Source organism: Chaetodon auriga, chromosome 12 (assembly GCF_051107435.1).
Source record: "Chaetodon auriga isolate fChaAug3 chromosome 12, fChaAug3.hap1, whole genome shotgun sequence".
Classification (NCBI taxonomy): domain Eukaryota; kingdom Metazoa; phylum Chordata; class Actinopteri; order Chaetodontiformes; family Chaetodontidae; genus Chaetodon; species Chaetodon auriga.
Genome location: NC_135085.1, coordinates 1,989,699 through 2,010,087, shown reverse-complemented (window position 1 = coordinate 2,010,087; position 20,389 = coordinate 1,989,699). Strand labels below are relative to the sequence as shown.

At 42.0% G+C, this 20,389-nt stretch overlaps 1 protein-coding gene across 1 annotated transcript in view; it reads right to left on the bottom strand.

Annotated features, from left to right (window-relative positions):
* The window catches only part of LOC143329206 (sickle tail protein homolog), a 139,441-nt gene that overhangs the window by 52,317 nt on the left and 66,735 nt on the right, over window positions 1-20,389 (bottom strand). Inside the window, 1 exon segment of the mRNA XM_076745004.1 lies at window positions 1,751-1,949. Coding sequence (XP_076601119.1) covers window positions 1,751-1,949 — 199 coding nt within the window.

Sequence of the window (20,389 nt, the reverse complement as noted above, 5' to 3'; positions counted from 1 at the left end):
CAGTATAACTATGTTGTGTCTTGTTGCTGTGCTCAGTCTTGACATGGTGCATGACCTGTGACATGAAACTGTCTTCCACAACCTCCCCTTGGTAGCAGAGTTTGGCTGTTCCTCACCCAGTTTTAAGCCTCCTACACAGCTGTTTCTGTTTCATTTATTGACTGTGTTTCAACCTACATTTGAAATTGATGATAATTAGCACCTGTTTGGTATAATTGTTTGATCATACACCTGACTATAATCCTACAAAATCTCTGACTTTGTGCAAGTGTACCTATAAGAATTGATGCTGGTTTGAAGGCAAAAGGTATTAACACCAAATATTGATTTGATTTAGATGCTCACTTTGCATTTTGTAAATTGAGAAAAATAAACAATTTATATATTTCTGAAAGCGTCTTAGTTTACAGCATTTTTTCACACCTGTTTAAAATTTTTGCACAATACTGTATATGTAAGTCAATTATATATATAAAGAGTATAAAATGTGTGGGCCATTCTGTGCTCATTTATAGACTGGACACAGCCTACTTATAACTGAATTGTCAATATTGTAGCTGTTGTTAGTAGTTGAATGGTTAGTGTTAATAGTAATTCTGGATAGGGGTTTCCTTACCAAGAAAAATTAAACTTGCAAATGAAAATACAGAATTTCTACCCTTTTTCTGAACATTCGGTGTCATAAAACTCTTTGATATCCTTTTCTTTTTCAAATTGAGAGACAAAAGCTGTTTTTAATTTTCAGATTTTCATTCCAGAAAAAGAAACTGATAAAAAGCCCCATCTTTGATTTTCTAATTTCCTTTTCTGTAGGAAACAACACATTTTACGTATATACGAGAGCAATTCAGTGTACTCATAAAGGTAAAAAAAATACAGCAAAGATGAGAAATTTTCAATTTAAAGAGTGAGAAAATACAGGCGGGCAATACAAGAGATACAATATAAATAAGCTAGTGCAGTTTAGTCATTTTTTCCTTTGACTAAAATGCAATAATTCTGTTTTGCATGAAAGAAAGAAGCAATCTCCTGATGGGGTGAGATCAATTTCAAATGGACAAAATCAGATTTTCCAGAAATGGGTGTCAAATCTTATCCAAGATCAAAAAAGATCACTTCACTAAATGAAAATTTCATGAAACAATGTTTATTTCTGTTGGAAACAGATGTGATAATTTCACCCCAGTTGTTTTTTTCACTAGGAATGTTTTTTAGGACAAAACAATACACATGATCTCAGTCTTCCTGACTGAACATAGTTAATACATGTTTATGCTGGCATTATGAATGGGTAAAAATCAGCACAGAATATGGAATATTTAGAGACAAGATGGATATATGCCATTTTGGCTCACTCTGTTTTCCATTAGTCATCTAGAAGGCACACAAATTAGTGTATTTTACTTTGTCAGTGTATCTGCTAATTGCTGCATCCAAAGTTCTGTGGGTAACCTGAGAGTGCAAAGCACTGCAAATCAAGAAAAGACATACAACAAGTCAAAACACAAATTAAGAAAATCATCTTCATCTTCAGCTAAATACAAAAATGCTGTTGTCATTTGTGCTACTTGCAGTATTTCTGCATTTGGTTGTGTTTAAGAATTTGGCTGTGGTTTGTCAATTTACGGGATTATTTTTTTTCAGTTGGTTAGAATGTTTTCTTAATTTGCTTTTGTTTTGTCTATTTGCATATATGTTCTTAAGTTGCAATATGTTGAGCTCTCAGAGCCACCATGCAAAAGGTCCTCACCTGATGTCCTCCAGGTCATAGTAGATGTTGCGGCTGGTGTCTTTGATGTAGATGGCCATGTTGGGAGATTGCAGCATTGTCATGGTGAGCTGATCGGGGAAAGTGGTGACAAACAGAGCCCGTAGAACATCCTGACTGCTGATCTCAGCAGGCATCCTGACCTGCTTTGTCTCCTCCCCATACTGCAGGTACAGCACACCTGACAGAGCACACACAGGCAGGGAGGGCTTTAGACTCTGATTATTCTACTGAGTGTGGAGTAAGAACTTCACATATCATAATGATTACACAGTTGAGACATCTCCCTGCAGTGTGAATAAAAACTGAACATTGTAAGCATTTCTTCAGTTAGTGCATAATTTTCAGTTTTTCATTCCTTCTTTAAAGGCCCTGCATATATATATCTTTTATTTAACGAGGTAAAAGCCTCATTGAGATTAAAATCTCTTTTCCAAGAGTGACCTGGCCAAGAAGGCAGCCCAACAACATCATCACAAAAAAAAACAACAAAAAAACAAAAACAAAAAAACAAATACAACAATATGAACAGACATAAAACAACTGTTAAACACAAGGGTACAGGACAATAATGAAAATCAAATAATAATAATAATAACAGCAATGAGAGGGGGTAAATAAAATAGAAGCAGAAGAGCTAAAAAACAGTTACATTGATCAAGGGAGTTTTCCTCTCGATCCCTCATTATGGCCTTGAATTCCCTCAGAGAGATCAGCTCTGATAATTTCAAATCAGTCTGTAGATTATTCCAAGAGGAGGGGGCAGCATATTTAAAAGCTTTTTTCCCAAGTTCTGTTCTAACTCTGGGAACCACCATCTGTAGAATGGACTGAGATCGAAGGCCATATTGATTTTGATTTCTACGCATGTAGGAGGAAAGATATGGAGGGACTGGCTAAGAATGGTTTTATATATGAAAGTTAACCAATGTGAAAGTCTGCATACATGGAGGGACGGCCATGTAGCAGTAACATATAAAATACAATGAGTGCGGTTTCCATAGCCAGTAATAAAACGCAAAGCACAGTGGTATACAGCATCTAATTTCTTGAGGTGCAGATCTGAAGCTTTCAAAAACAACAGGTCACCATAATCCAGCAAAGGTAAAAAAGTTGCTAAAATCAAATGCTCCCTTGTTTTGAGGGAGAAGTTGGATTTGTTCCTGAAAAAGAAACCCAATTTGATTTTCAGCTCGGAGACAAGATTTTCAGTGTGTGATTTGAATGACAGTTTTTGATCGATGTTGATACAGTGGATATAAAAAGTCTACACACCCCTGTTCAAATGCCAGGTTTTCGTGATGTAAAAAAATGACAGCAAGACATATAATTTCACAACTTTTTCCACCTTTAATCTGACCTATAACCTGTACAATGCAAGTGAAAAACAAACTGAAACCTTTAAAGGGGAAAAATATAAAATAAAAAACTTAAAATAACCTGGTTGCATAAATATGCACACCCTTAAACTAATACTTTGTTGCAGCACCTTTGGCTTTTATTACAGCACTCAGTGTTTTTGGGTAGGAGCCTACCAGTGTGGCACATCTTGATGTGGCAATATTTGCCCACTCTTCTTTGCAAAACCGCTCCAAATCTGACAGATTGCGAGGGCATCTCCTGTGCACAGCCCTCTTCAGATCACCCCACAGATGTTCGATGGGATTCAGGTCTGGACTCTGGCTGGGCCATTCCAAAGCCTCAATCTTATTCCGGTGAAGCCATTCTTTTGTTGATTTAGATGTGTGCTTTGGGTCATTGTCGTGCTGAAAGATGAAGTTCCTCTTCATCTTCAGCTTTCTAACAGAAGGCCGAAGGTTTTGTGCCAACACTGACTGGTATTTGGAACTGTTCATAATTCCCTCCACCCTGACTAAGGCCCCAGTTCCAGCTGAAGAAAAACAGCCCCAAAGCATGATGCTGCCACCACCATGCTTCACTGTAGGTATGGTGTTATTTAGGTGATGTGCAGTGTTGTTTTTGCGCCAAACATACCGTTTGGAATTATGTCCAAAAAGTTCAACCTTGGTTTCATCAGACCATAACACATTGTCCCACATGCGTTTGGGAGATTTCAGATGTCTTTTTGCAAAATTAAGCCGGGCTTGGATGTTCTTCTTTGTAAGATAAGGCTTCCGTCTTGCCACCCTACCCCATAGCCCAGACATATGAAGAAGACGGGAGATTGTTGTCACATGTACTACACAGCCAGTACTTGCCAGAAATTCCTGCAGCTCCTTCAGTGTTGCTGTCGGCCTCTTGGTAGCCTCCCTGACTAGTTTTCTTCTCGTCTTATCATCAATTTTGGACGGACGTCCTGTTCTTGGTAATGTCACTGTTTTGCTATATTTTCTCCACTTGATGATGACAGTCTTCACTGTGTTCCATGGTATGTTTAATTCCTTGGAAATTCTTTTGTAGCCTTCACCTGACTGATATCTTTGAATAATGAGATCCCTCTGATGCTTTGGAAGCTCTCTGCGGACCATGGCTTGTGCTGGAAGATGTGGCTACAAAAATGTGAGGAAAAGCCTACTAGAACAGCTGAACTTTATTTGGGGTTGATCAGAGGCACTTTAATTGGCGACAGGTGTGTGCTGATGCTTTAACATGAGTTAGAATGTAATTGGTAAAATCTGAACACAGCCACATCCCCAGTTACAAAAGGGTGTGTACACTTATGCAACCACATTATCTCAGTTGTTTATTTTTACTTCACCCCCTTGAAAGATTTCTGTTTGTTTTTCACTTGCATTGTACAGGTTATAGGTCAGATTAAAGGTGGAAAAAGTTGTGAAATTATATGTCTTGCTGTCACTTTTTTACATCACGAAAACCTGGCATTTGAACAGGGGTGTGTAGACTTTTTATATCCACTGTACCTAAATACTTGTAAGTTGGAACAGTTTCAATGTCGACCCCTTGCGTGATTGAAATCTTTGGGAGATTAGATGGCAGTTCTTTGTTATCTGAAAACAACATGGCATTTAACACCAGTTTAAGATGAGTTAAGTGTGACTGAACAACATCAAAGGCAGACTGCAGGTATTCCAGAGTTTTGGTTATTGTGGGGGAGGAACAGTAGATGATCGTGTCATCTGCATAGAAATGGAAGGTAGCATTTGATAAATTATCACAAAGATTACTTACATAAACAGAAAATAACAATGGTCCTAGAATGGAACCTTGAGGCACACCCTTTGATACGGGGAGGAAGGCAGAGGAAGACCCAGCAAACTGTACACATTGAGTTCTGGTTGACAGGTATTTGGTAAACCAGCCTACAGCTAGCTTGGATAAACCAATGTTGCAGAGCCTTTCTAACAAAGTGACATGGTCTACTGTGTCAAAGGCTTTTGACAAGTCGATAAAAAGAGCTGCACAGTATTTCCTGCAGTCCCGTGCCTCAATAATATCACTGACAACTTTGGTAGCAGCTGTTATTGTACTGTGCTGTTTTCTAAAACCAGATTGATATGGAGATAAAATACTATTTGTGTCCAGAAATTCTTAAGTTGTTCACTGACCAGCTTTTCAAGAAGGGAGAACATAGGCAGATTTCCAGATGATGGGAATGACATTCTGGGACATTATAAGATTAAAAATAAACGTTAGAGGTTCTGCTAAAATGTCTGCTGCAAGCTTAATGAAATAGGGTTCAAGCATGTCAGGATCAGCTGATTTGTTAGGATCCAGTTGCTTTAGAGCTCTATGAACATCTACCATATTAAAAGCGGTGAAATTAAAAGAATGAACTGCAGAGCTGGTTTGGGTCGGTGGAAGGTGAGCTCCATAATCTTTACACTGTGCTGAGTTTGCATGTGAAGATCCAAATAAAGAACCAGGTAAAATGAAATGCTCATTAAAACAATTTAAAATATCAGATTTATCAGTTAGAACACTGGAATCTTCTTTCACAATGCAGGCTGGCAAATCATTTGTGGTTATAGTCCCATATGAAGATTTTATTACTTTCCAGGATTTCTTAGGGTCATTTAGATTGGTAGTCGTTTTGTTTAAGCAAAAGTCAGATTTAGCCTTTCTAACAGCGGAAGTAAAATGATTTCGGAGCTGCCTAAAAATCAGCAGTCAGCCTCAGTTTTAGACTGTCTTGCTTTGGCCCAGGATTGTTTCCGCCTTTAACTCTAAACTTCCGAAAGGGGGCATGTTTAGTTATGATTTTAATAAAAGCATCATAAAAATATTTTCATGTGAGTTCTATGTCATTTATAAGGGAGATTCTACTCCAGTCGAAGTCCCATAGGTCATGAAGAAAGGCTTGCTCACAGAAATGCTTAAAATCTCTCTTAAAAATAAGTCGAGGTCTTGATTTAGGGAGCCTTGCTTGTCTGATTGTGGTAATGATACGGTGGTCACTAATATCGTTGACAAACATACCAAAAGCAGAGTATTTATGAGGAGCATTTGTCAAAAATAAATCAAGAAGAGAGGATTTCTCTGGGTATTTGGGATTAGGACGGGTCGAACCATTTATCAATTGTGTGAGGTTAAATGTGTCACACATAGATTTAAAACTGTCAGAGACAGGAGACAACCAGTCCCAGTTAAAATCCCCAGTCAGTAAAATCTCATTAAAATCAATGGATGATAATTGTTTACTCAGTGATGATATGGTCTCGCTGCTTGCAGAGGGGGGTCTATAACAACCTACAATGGTGATAGAATGGCCTTTAAGAAGTTCCAGTTTCACGGCTAAAAATTCAAATTGCTTGCTGAGCGATACCGATGAAAGGACAGTAGTGTGAAATTTGTTTTTTACATAGATAGCAACACCCCCACCTTTTCTGGGATGGTCACAGCGAAAAACATCTTTAAAATCACAAGGGGTGCTCAAACAATTTAAAACAGGGTCAGGGTTAGGTTTAATATTTCCTGATAGTAGGAGCAAAAGCGTGATAAGACAAGTCTTTTTTACTGACTTTTGTGTTTGCACCATTTGATTATTTCTAATCCTTTTTTGTTTGTTTGAGGTATAAAAATGGAATAAATGTAACCATTCATAAGGACTAAATAAATTAATTAAAAATGGTAGAGTCAAAGACTCAACTGGGTTTTCTGAAAACGAATTTGGTGGCATTGCAAAAGGGTTAAAATTTCCACCGGAACATTTGCGGAGGAATAAAATGTCCAGCACATTTTGGCCTCTAATTTTTCTGTGTGCCTCCTGTGGACACGGCACTGTCAGTAGAAGCAACAGGAATGCTGCTGGAAACATGCTGAACTGCATGTAGAGCGCAGGAAATGCAGACAAGGTCCAGTTCTGTTTGATACAGAAAAGTCCGCTCCAGGCTTTTCGTCTTCCCGAGTCAAATGATGACGTTACGTGACGTCACATGTAAACAGGAAACAGCCCAGTGCAGCAGAGCTGTGGATAAAATGAAATAAAATCAGGACTGACAAACAATGGTGTCAGAGATACCAGGAGAAACTTTCCTTTATGCCGGGAGATCTGTGCTCATCACAATTAAGCAGCAAGGGCGTCAGAAACTTGGCAGGTCGACCGGCACCACTCCAGCTCCGTCATACGAGACTCCTTGGTCCAGGCAGATCGATCCACAGAAACGACAAGCAAGTATGCAGCACTTACAATCCAAGTGCAGAATGTTTCCGACAGGGCCAGTTCAGTTTGGTTATGATGTTTCAATAAGAACAATAAATCTTGGAGTCACAGCTGAGCTTAGCATGCTTCCTGCACACAGAGCTTAGCATGCTTCCTGCACACAGAGCCAGCTGGCTATCCGACTGTCCGCTATTGAGACTTTAGATCAATTAAGATCAATAAAAAAAATCGTCCAAGGTTGCGTCCGATACCATTGAGCAACTGTACCATAGAATTTTTGATGGTTGGAAACACTATATTAGCATGATACTTAAACGAACAGGTGGACAGACATGGACAGGTTGATACGTGCTGCTACCATCTTGGCTTGATGTGAGAGATGAGACACACAATATCCACACAGGTGTTTAAACTTAGCAGATCAGATGCATGGAAAGTGGAGATCCAGACTCTTTTATTTTAAGTTGAACTGATGAAATTCTCCCCAGCCTGGTCATTTATGGGACAATTCGACAGTACCAGGAACCAGCAGAGTAGAATTATCTGTTTCATTTTTCCTGTGCATATAAGTATGCGTACAGATACAGATATGTATGTGTATGTGTATGTATTTGTGTGTGTGTGTGTGTGTGTGTGTGTGTGTGTGTGTTCGTGTTCACTGCTTTATCTGGAATACACTGGCCTTCATTTAGTCATTAGATGTTAACACTGTATTTGTTACATTTATTCACTGTATTTATTGTAGTTTTTTTTTCCTATTTTTTTTTGCCGTTTGCCAGTTACTTCTTGTTAGCAGTGACAATAATAAATGTTTTATATATAAAGTTGTTGCCTTTTTTTCTTTGACTTATCTTCAGTCACTACATCTTCTTTCTACCCGAGGAAAAGTAAACGTTTTCCCCAACATTAATTTGTGAGTTACAGACACTTTTGACTGATTACATGGAGGATTTAATAGTATTGTCTGTATGGCGCCGGACTAGTGGCAGCTTGTTACAGCAGCTCCCGCTCGCTGTGAGCTTTGTGAGACCCGTCCTCCCATCCATTATCATGGGGAATGTGAGATCTCTTCCCAATAAGATGGACGAGTTAGCGGCGCTGACCCGGCACCAGAGGGACTACCGGGCTTGCAGCATCAATAAGCTGCGGGCAGACAGGACGAGGGAGGTGGTAAAAGGAAAGGAGAAGGGCTGGCAGTGTTTGTGAACGACAGATGGTGTAACTCTGGACACATCATTATTAAAGAACAACTCTGCTGCAAGGACATTGAACTGCTAGCCATTAGCATGAGGCCATATTACCTGCCGCGGGAATTCTCGCATGTTATCGCGATAGCTGCATATATTCCCCCCTCTGCTAATGCTGATGCAGCCTGTGACGTTCTCCTCTCTGTCACAAGCAGACTGCAGACAGAGCACCCACAGGCCCTCCTTCTTATCTCTGGGGACTTTAATCATGCCTCTCCATCCTCCACTCTGCCCACTTTCACCCGGTACGTTACATGTTGCACTAGAGACAATAAGATACTGGATTTGTGTTATGCCAACACCAAGGAGGCATACCCCTCCCTCCCTGGGAAGATCCGACCACAACCTGGTTCATCTCCTGCCTGTGTACAAACCTCTCGTGCACAGGCAACCAGCTGTGTCCCGCACAGTGAAGAGATGGTCTGACGAGACTGATGAGGCTCTGAAGGACTGTTTCGAGACAACTGTGTGGGAGGAATTCTGTGATTCTCATGGAGAGGACATTGAGAGTCTCACACACTGCATAACTGACTATATTAACTTCTGTGTGGAAAACACCGTACCCACCAGGACTGTATGGTGTTTTTCCAACAACAACCCATGCATTAATCCCGACATGAAGGCCCTCCTTAAGGAGAAGAAGAGGGCAAGACAGGAAATAAGGATGAGCTGAAGGCTGTGCAGAAGAAGCTGAGATGGAAGATCCGAGAGGGGAGAAACATCTACAGAAGGGAGATGGAGGATCAGCTGCAGCAAAAAAATGTCAGTGGAGTCTGGAGAGGCCTGAAAACCATCTCTGGCCACAGGGAACCTGACTCCCAAGCTGCAGGGGACCAAAAATGGACCAATGACCTGAACATCTTCTTCAACAGATTTGATCAGTCATCTGCCCCTCCCCCAGCCCAGTCCTCCATGCTGCAGCCCCCCCCCTTCCCCCTCTACAACACTCAGCTCACGGCCACCCCCCACGGTTCATCTCATCAACCCAACCCCCCCCACCCACACCCTCCAGCACGCAGCCCCCCTGCTCCAACCTCTCCCTCACAACAACTCAGATGAGAAACCAGCTCTGGAGGATCAAGGCGAGGAAGGCTACAGGACCAGACGGCATCAGCTCCAGGCTCCTCAAGTCCTGTGCAGATCAGCTGTGGGATTGTCGAACACATGAACACATGTTCAATCTGAACCTGAAACTGGGGAGAGTGCCACAGCTGGTACTGGTGCCCAAGACTCCGCACCCCAAGGACCTCAGCAGCAACAGGCCGGTGGCACTAACATCCCACCTAATGAAGACCCTGGAGCAGCTGGTCCTTGTTCATCTCCGCCACCTGGTGAATCCATCGCTAGATCCACTTCAGTTTGCCTACCAGCCTGGCATCGGGGTGGATGACGCCGTCATCTTCCTCCAACACCGAGCTCTATCTCACCTGGAGAAACCTGGGAGTACTGTGAGAATCATGCTTTTTGACTTCTCCAGTGCTTTCAATACCATTCAGCCTGTACTTCTGAGGGACAAGCTGGAGCACACCGGGGTGAACCATCACCTCACACACTGGATTCTGGACTATCTCACCAACCGTCCACAGTACATGAGGACCCGGGACTGTGTGTCCGACATGGTCATCTGCAGCACGGGGGCCCCGCAGGGAACGGTCCTGGCTCCGTTCCTCTTCACCCTCTACACTGCAGAATTCTCATACAACACACCCACCTGTCACCTGCAGAAGTTCTCTGATGACTCTGCAATCGTCGGCCTCATCACAGATGGGGATGACAGAGAGTACAGAGAACTGACGCAGGACTTTGTGGACTGGTGCCAGTGGAACTGCCTCCAGATCAATGCTGGTAAAACCAAAGAACTGGTGGTGGATTTCCGCAGACAAACACTCTGCCCCCTGACACCGGTGAACATCCAGGGAACGGACATCGAGATGGTGACATCTTATAAGTACCTGGGTGTTAACCTGAACAATAAACTAGACTGGACTCACAACACAACCGCACTTTACAAGAAAGGCCAGAGCAGACTTTATCTGCTCAGGAGGCTGAGGTCGTTTGGAGTGCAGGGGGCACTCCTGAAGACCTTTTATGACACTGTGGTGGCATCAGCCATCTTTTATGGAGTGGTCTGCTGGGGGAGCAGCATCTCAACGGCTGACAGGAGAGACTTGACAAACTGATCAGGAAGGCCAGCTCTGTCCTGGGATGCCCCCTCGACTCAGTGGAGGTGGTAGGAGAGAGGAGGATGATGGCTAAGCTGTCATCCATGATTGAGAACGACTCCCACCCTCTGCAGGACACTTTAACAGCACTGGAGAGCTCCTTCAGCCACAGACTGCTTCACCCAAAGTGTGTGAAGGAACGCTATCACCGGTCCTTCCTTCCTGCAGCAGTCAGACTTTACAACCAGCAGTACTCCCAGTAGACCACACACTCACCAAGACTTTCAATATGACTGCACTATAATACACATCAACTGTGTTCACTCATACTGTAAAAATATGACTTTGAATTTAAGGTGCAATATATCAATCTTTCAATTAGGTGTATTATTATTCCTATGTGCAATATATCAATCTTTCAATCAGGTGTATTATTACTCCTATGTGCAATATCAATACTCCAGTCAGCAGTACTATCATCCTATTACAATATCAGTTCATATTTCATTATTCTTTGTTTATATTGTCTATATGGTTTATATTGCTTGTTTGATATTTAATGTCCTTTTTACTGATGCCCTCTATGTTTGCTATCCACTTTGCTGCTGTAATACCTGAAATTTCCCTACTGTGGGACTAATAAAGGTATATCTTATCTTATCTTATCTTATCTTATCTTATCTTATCTTATATAGTGGAGGGGTAATGCCACCACTGTGCAGGGGTAAATACAGTGTCCTTACTGTGAGGTGAGGTGGGCTTCAGGATTTCTTTGTATCAAAGTAGCTACCTGAAGGCTGTAGTATAAGCTCAACCTTCTTACCAGTCCAAGCATGAACCTTCCCTCCCCAGATCTAGGAGGATGTAGTGGTGAAGAAGCAGTTGAACATTAACAACAACAACAACTTTTCCTCTAATGACAGTCTTTGAAACATCTTTAATCTTTCCTTTAGCTCAAGAAATGTCCATAAACAAATAAATCATTCACTTTCCAGTTGAATTTTCAATGATGATGTGAATCACTCATTCAACTAAGTTCAATAAGTGAAAATAAACAATACCTAATAAACAAATACCGATCTGATGAGGCAAGATGAGCAGAGTGAAGACACTGAGAAGACTTCGCTGGATGGCAGGGAACCTGACAAGATCCTACAACTGTCCCTCTCCTGGGGCGGATGTGTGGTGGGTGCCGATGAACTCTCTGCAGCATTTTACTAGCCCGTGGGTACTGCCGATCTCTGAGCTGAATTGTCTTCTCCAATCCACATGAAAAACAGCCAAATCTGCTCGATTAATGCTGAAACAGTCTTTCGTCAAAGCGTCTCTAATCGCCGTCCACTCTGCAATTCACTTCACTACTGCAAGTAACTTGATTCTCGTTCACAACCACACCCTAATGGGCTACTAGCTACAACTGGAACTGACACTCAACTGACTAACTGTAAACAGAAAAACGCATTAATTAAAATTTAAATTAATTATGGCGTGTCTGACATTTACTTCACTCCTCTCCAGCACAACTGAATCTGTCTCCTTTCAGAACTCACTGCACTGACAAAACCCCTTTGTTCTCAGTCCATGACGATTACGTGAAATAAATTCCCCATTTTGCACATGGCGAGTTATCCACAGTGGACACAAAGAGACACTTCAAACTCACTCAGGGAACAACAAATGGTTGGTTTGTTTCTTGAAAAAATTGTCTCTTTTCACAATCTGTCTCTTTTTTTAGAGTTTGAGAGTGAATTGTTGCAAATAACCATATCTTCTTCTTCTTCTTCCTCTTCTCTGAGCTTTTACGGCAGCTGGCATCCACTATGTTGCATTACTGCCATCTTCTGGATTCCTTTTCATCTTTATCCATTAAGGGGAGATACTGTAGCATCTCCCTAGATCTGTCTGTCCAGTCCAGTCATTCTTAGAAAACGGAAAATCCATTTCCTCCCTTGCTCATTATCCCCCACACTCTAATATATTTTTAATGTTGTCCTCCGCCTGCCCATGCTTTCTGTAGCTGTGTCATTATAACCCATCTCTCGTGTGTAAATTTCCTGCATGACATGAAAATATGCTCTGTAGTCATATATATTCATATATATTCAAATAATCTGATGTTCTCTTGTTGAATCCTACTTTGTAACTGGGCCCAGCAACTGAAGACCCTGTTGCTTTTGTTTGAGGATCCTTTGATCCATCTGTAAAAATCTGAACCAATTCTTTATATTTCCAGTCCTTGTAACTATAATATTCATTAATTAAATCTGCATTCTTATTACAGATCTTAATTCTGAGTAGTTCTAGGTCAACAGAAAGGTTTTCTAATGCCCATATAGGTCTACCTAGCCACACAACAGTATACTCAATCTCCTTATCATATACTCCCCTATCTCTTGCGACTTGATTTCCCTTCCAGCCGAAACTTTCTTTGTATGGCCTGTCCTTCTCCCAACATATCTGAAGCACCCTTTTTGTAGGATGGCTGACTGAATTTTCTTTACTAAGTGTTCAACATTTCTTCCTCTTGTTCACAGAGCCCCATTGTGTGTAAACAGTGACCTCTCCATGTCCATTGGGGTATTTATAAATATATCATTTATCATAATGGAAAATAGGGTTAGACTAATTACACTCCCCTGCGGTATCCCGTTTTCTACTATATATTGATCTGATAGCTCTGACCCTATCATCACCTGAATAGTTCTTCCATCTAGGAAATCCATAATCCAGTTGAACATTTTCCCTTTCATTCCAATTGAATGCAGTTTAATCAGAAGCCCCTCTTTCGACAACATGTCATATGCTTTCTCAACATCAAAAAACACTGCAACCACCGTTTCGCTATTTACTTGTGCTTTCGTTATTTCATCTGCTAAACACACTATTAGATCCATTGTGCTCCTTCCTTTCCTAAATCCATTTTGATATGTAGCCACCATACCTATACTTTCTCAAACATACATTAATCTGTCATTTATTATACGCTCCATTAATTTACACATATGTGATGTCAAGGCAATTAGTCTATAGCTTTCAGGCTTGCTGTTATCTTTATCAGGTTTCCTTATTGGAATAACTATTGCTTCTTTCCATCTTCCAGTCATTCTTCCCTCATCCCACACTTTGTTATACAGTATTAACAATTTCTCCAGACTTCCTACGCTAAGATGTTTTAGCATGCTGTAAAAAATTTCATCTTTACCTGGTGCTGTCTTTCCTGTTTTGTCTAGTGCCTTTTTTAATTCCGCCATGTTGAAATGGATATTTTCCCAACCATCAGCATTACCTTTCCTATTTAAAGTTCTCTCTGCCTCTTCTTCCTTCCTCTACTAAATTACTGGAGCTACAGTCATGGCCAAAAATATTGGCACCCCTGCACTACTGTCAGATAATGCACCACTTCTCCCAGAAAATTGCTCAAATTACAAATACTTCGGTATTCACATGTTTATTTCTTTTGTTTGCATTGGAACAATACAAAAAAGCAGAGAAAAAATGCCGTGGAAAATCCCCCAAGCCCTCTCTCTCTACATGTTTCCCTCTACCTGAAAATGCCAAATTTGGTATCATTCTACACAGAACTGCAAAAATGGACTAGACAAAATTATTGGCACCCTCAACTTAATAATTGGTAGCACACCCTTTGGAAAAAATAACTAAAATCAATTGCTTCCTGTAACCATCAATGAGTTTCTTACACCTCTCTACTGGAATTAGGACCACTCTTCTTTTGCCACCTGCTCCAGGTCTCTCAGATTTGAAGGGTGCCTTCTCCCAATTCCACAGGTTTTCTATGGGATTTATATCTGGATTCATTGCTAGCCACTTCAGAACTCTCCAGCGCTTTGTCTCAAGTGATTTGTAGGTGCTTTTTGAAGTATGCTTTGGATCATTGTCCTGCTAGAAGACCCATGACCTCTGATGGAGACCCAGCTTTCCGGCACTGAGCCCTACATTGTACCCCAAATCTCTTTGGTAGCCTTCAGATTTCGTGATGCCATGCACACAGTCAAGGCATCCGGTGCCAGAAGCAGCAAAGCAACGCCAAAACATCTGTGAACCTCCACCATGTTTGACCATAGGGACCGTGTTCTTTTCTTTGAAGCCCTCATTTCGTGTCCTGTAAACAGTACAATGATGTGCTTTACCAAAAAGCTCTACCTTGGTCTCATCTGTCCACAGGACATTGTCTCAGAAGAATTTTTGGCTTCCTCAGGTAAGTTTTGGCAAACTCCAGTCTGGCTTTTTTATGTCTCTGTGTCAGCAGTGGGGTCCTGCTGGGTCTCCTACCATAGCGTCCCTTTTCATTCAGATGGCGACGGATAGTGCGAGCTGACACTGTTGTACCCTGTGTCTGCAGGTCAGCTTGAATGTGTTTGGAAGTGGAAAGGCGTTCTTTATCCACCATTTGAACAACCCTTCATTGCAATCTTTCATCAATTTTTCTCTTCCATCCACGTCCAGGGAAGTTAGCTACAGTGCCATGGGCTGTAAACTTCTTGATGATGTTGCGCACAGTGGACACAGGAACATTTAGGTCTCTGGAGATAGACTTGTAGCCTTGAGATTGTCCATGCTTTTCCACAATTGTGGTTCTCAAATCCTCTGACAGTTCTTTGCTCTTCTTTCTTTTCTCCATGCTCAGCGTGGTACACACAGACACACAACACAAAGGTTGAGTCAACTGGCTGCAAATGTGATTTCTATATTGCCAGCACCTGTTACTTGCCACAGGTGACTTTAATTACAAATTAAAGGAGCATCACATGCTTGAAATACAATGATTTCTTACAATTTTGAAAAGGTGCCAACAATTTTGTCCAGTCCATTTTTGGAATATGAATGATATAAGATTTGGCTTTTTTCTCTGCTTTTTTGTGTTGTTTCAATGCAAACAAAAGAAATAAACATGTGACTATCGAAGCATTTGTAATTTGAACAATTTTCTGGGAGAAGTGGTGCATTATCTGACAGTAGTGCAGGGGTGCCAATATTTTTGACCATGACTTTATGTACCATAACAAAATGCTTTGCCAACATCTCTGTCTTTTCCTTATTCGTCACTGCAGCTTCACTTCCCTCAGTCAGTTCTGGGTAACTCCACTCCCTTCTATCCCCTCTCATCTTTTTAATCATCCCCCACACCTCTTCTACCTTCACGGTGGTTCCAATGGAATTACAGTATTCTCCTCACTACTGCCTGAGCTGGTTTGTATTGAATCAGATGTTGTAAGTTGTGAGTTCTTTTGACTTGTTTGAATGCCTTATTTCTACTTCTTACTGCCTCCTTACACTTATCATCCCACCATGGTACCTGTCACAAAGGGGGTTTTTGGTCTCAAGTGCAGAACCACCACAACACAAGTAAATTTTTATGAACAAGTACAGTCTCTGGTATAATGCAGGGAGTAAAAAATCCAGCAGTCAAAGACTTGGGAAGTGCAGAATATGATGTCTTGGAGTCTCTGTAAGTGTTTGGCATGGCAAACACCAAACACTCAGGCAAACAACATCCAGGAAATGACAAGCAAGACTCGCGGTCAGTGACCAAAGGCTAAGGTAATTACCAGGGAACAGGAGAACGGGTGTGGTTGGAAACAGGCAGGGTCAGCAATGGGAGATCAGTCCAAGATTTAGCTGGAGAGTCTTGCATGAGAACAATGACAGTCTGGCAACAGTGAGTGTGGCAGAGCACACTGATACTGATACTGCACTGATTGCAATGAGTCTCAGGTGTGTGATCAGGTGAGCAGGCAGGTGGGTATGACTGAGAGTGGAAAAGTACTGAGGGCACCGGTGAGCAGATGAGGAAACAATGGCAGCAGAGTATACTGTGACAGGAACCACTTTGTTCTTTACCCCGCCTTTAGTTTTGGGAATGGATTCTAAAGCAGCTGATATTATACCTTGTTTTATTTTTCTGTCAATTGTTTCCATGTTCATTCCATCATTAATCTGACATAGGTGTCTGTCACTTTTTCCAAGAAATTTCGCCCAATCAGCTTTCTCCACAATCCATTTCCCTCCTAAATTTGCTGTAGTTGCATTTGTGATATTCATCTTAAACCAGATGGGTAATGATCACTCCCTATTGTTCCTTCCTGATATATTGTTCAGTCACAGATTGATGCTATTTTGCTCGATATTAATGGAAGATCAAGTACAAATTCTTTTCCTGTGTTAATGTCAATTCTTGTAAATGTGCTATCATTTAGGCACACCAAATGCTTTTTCATCGAGCAGCTCTTCTGCTGTCTGTTCTTTCATTCCTCCATAAAGTGTTGTGACCATTGGAATCACCACACCAGACAATATTATTGTTATTCTGACCTTCTATCTCTTCAAGCTTGTTTAACTCCAGTCTTTTGCATGGATTATAATTATTCACAATCACCAGTTCTTTCCTTTCCGCCCACACTTTTGTAACAGGGTAGTGTGTATCAGTGCCTGTATTCTACCTGACCTGTGTGTGTGTGTAGGGGCACTGATTGGGTGTGCAGTGGTGTGTGGGTGGAGGGACTTCACTGCTGTGAGCCAATGGCTATGGTGTAGTTGTAATTGAGGACAGGTGTGAATTAGGTGCCTCACTCCTTGGGGGTATTTCAGCTGCAGGCTGCAACCACTGCTTTCTCTAACTCTGTAGCTGTGTCCCAATTCAGCGGCTGCATCCTTCGGAGGACCCAGCCTACGCGGTCCCCGGAGGCTGGGTCCTTCAGAGGATCCTCCGTCGGCCGCATCAACTATCGCTAAATGGGACAGTCGAGCCTTCGGAGTATTTCCTGATTGCGTCACGACGTCATAACTTCTTCCCTCCTAACCCGGGAAAAACACACGCACGGGGTGCAGAGATGCGCCCGTACAGCTCCTATCGCTTGTAAGAGGCGCGAAATGTAGCCTATTATACAACTTACAAATTCACCTGATGTGACAGCTTCGCATCGGACTGTGCACGCCTCCGCATCGTCCATTCATTTCTGATAACGGACACCTCGAAGGGCATTATCCCGCTTATACCATGGTCCCTTACAAAAGAAATAAATATTAAATCAATTTTTAATACGTTAATGTTGTTTATTTACCGTTAAAATCGTAAGTTTTTCACAAGACGCGGCTGAGTGGACTATTTAATATTGCTCGTTGTGACGCGTTGCCAAGGTAACCAGCTCTGGCCACAGAACCTGCAGCTCGGTCGGCGCAACTGTTATATTAGACCTAATCAGTGGAGGGAAGTGACATGATTGCTTAACGTTATGTTACGTGCTACAAAGTATCATTTCAGAGGGCAAGTGCACCTCTTACTGCTTGTCTGTGTCCAGAGGATGATGCCAAATTTTGTTTCAACGACTCAAAATCCACAGATACTTTCCTAAATCATTTTTATTGCAAGAAATATTATCCACCATTCACTCTGATCATTAAATGTGGTTAAAGGAAACTATAAAATCACTCATTTTGTCTACTGTCTTGCTGTTGTGATAAATAAACTGTGAAATAACGTATGTTCTGAGTTTCTGTTGCCACAGTTACCAACTAGCGTTTGAGCCAGCGCAAAAATTTAGAACAATCAGGCTATTTGACCGTAACTTTTTTATAGTTGTCCTACAACACTTTTTAACGGACACCCTGCAGCCAATCACAATCGAGTATTCACCCAAAATAAGATATTAGTTGACATGCGAGCTTGTAACATTTGCAAGTGAAGGGTTTATACCTACGCCGTCGACGCAGACCCCTACGCGGACCCTACGCCGTAGCCTGACGCGCACCTCCAAAAAATCCTGACTACGCGTCGCATCGACGCGTAGTGACGTGAACGTCGAGGACTGTGATTGGTCCGTTCAGAACGTAATTTTCAGTTCAGTCGCAGCCCTATGGTCGCAGCACAACAACACCGCCATTTTCAAAGTTTCTGTGGTGAGAGCTACAAGAAAAACTGGACCAAGCCGAAGAAAGAATTATCAAGGAGGTACGCAAGTACGACCACCTCTACAACTCCTCTTCACGGCAGCAAGAGCCCCCCGAAACCATACAAAGACACAGCCACACCCCCCTAGCGGCTTGGCGGTGAATTGCGGAGCAACGCGTTCCCTCGACGCAGAACTATGAATGCTCAGTGACGGCGTAGGGTGTACGCCGTAGGTACGGCGTCGCCGCGACGCAGAAGCGTAAACCAAGCTTAAGGCCATCACTCTGTTTTTTTGTTTTTTTTTTAACTTAGGTGTAAATAAATTGTGCTTTTTAACCCATTTTAATGTTGTGATTGCTTTTTCTCTCCACAATTCTGGTGGTCAAAGTGCTAACCTGCAGACCCACTGCAAATATCGCAGTGGGTTGTTATACTTTAACTACCACATTCTCTTGTTCATTTCCTGTTCCTATTATTCTATATGGAATGCCTTCTTTTACAAGGCCTTGTGGCACATCCACCTCCTCGCCCCTCTCTCCTATCCTGCCCCACTGCCTCATATCCATATAATACAAAATCTAGATTAGACTTTAACCAAGTTTCTTGAATACATACTAAGTCTGGCTTTGTTCTCCTACTTACTACGAACTGCTTGAAATCTTGTCAATTAGCTATTAGGCTTCTTGCATTCCACTGAAGGATTCAAATTATTAGTTTCTACCTTTCAAGACCAAGATGGTGGGACATGCACAATGCAAGGCTCAGCGTTTCACTGGAATTTGCAATATAGTTACAATTTTCTTACTGGTTTTGAGCCTGTTCGCTCATTACAGCTTTTTAAACACTTTCTACACCAGACAGCAACTTTTGGACTTAAGATTTCGATACAAAAGCAGTGTATTCGACAAACTTCAGCTCACCCAAGAGATCGCCAGGACAGCAAGGCTGACCGACTCAGCTACACGGACCGGAAACGACTGTTGGCGGCGTTGAGATTGTAAACAAAGAAGAGGGAAGCATGGAGGTCAATGGACTAAGCTACAGCTAACCTTGCACTGGCTACCAATACCCAGCATCTTCCAAAAAAACCAAAATGGATGAGCTATGACTTCGGATCACATCACAGTGGATGTTTATGGACTGCAACATCATGATTTTCACCAAAAGGTGGCTTAACAACAGCATCCCAGACAACGTGATAGAGCTGCAGGGACGCCGCGTCTTCAGAGCGGACAGAGTGCAGAGCACTCCGGTAAGACCAGGGGTAGAGAACTTTGTATCTACGTGAACAAAACTTGGTGTACAGACTCTGTTATCACTGGGAGCCACTGTTCTGCTAATCTGGAATATCTGATGATCAAACGCGGGCCTCAAGAGTTCACATCCACTGTGATAACTGCATCTTATATCCCCCCAGATGCTAATGCTTAACTAACAATGAAAGAACTGTATGCTGCTATCCACAAACAACAAACTGCACATCCTGATGCAGCCTTTATTGTTGCTAGAGACTTCAACCACTCCAACCTGAGGACTGTTCTCCCTAAATTTCACCAGAATGTCTCCTGCCCCACCAGAGGAGACAAAACCCACAAAAAGCCACATTCCAGCACCAGTTCAACACACAGACTGCAGTATGTTTGCCACCCGGGCCACACTGGACTCAGGATCCATTGACATTGACTCATATGCCTCCTCCGCTCTGGATTACATTAACACATGTTG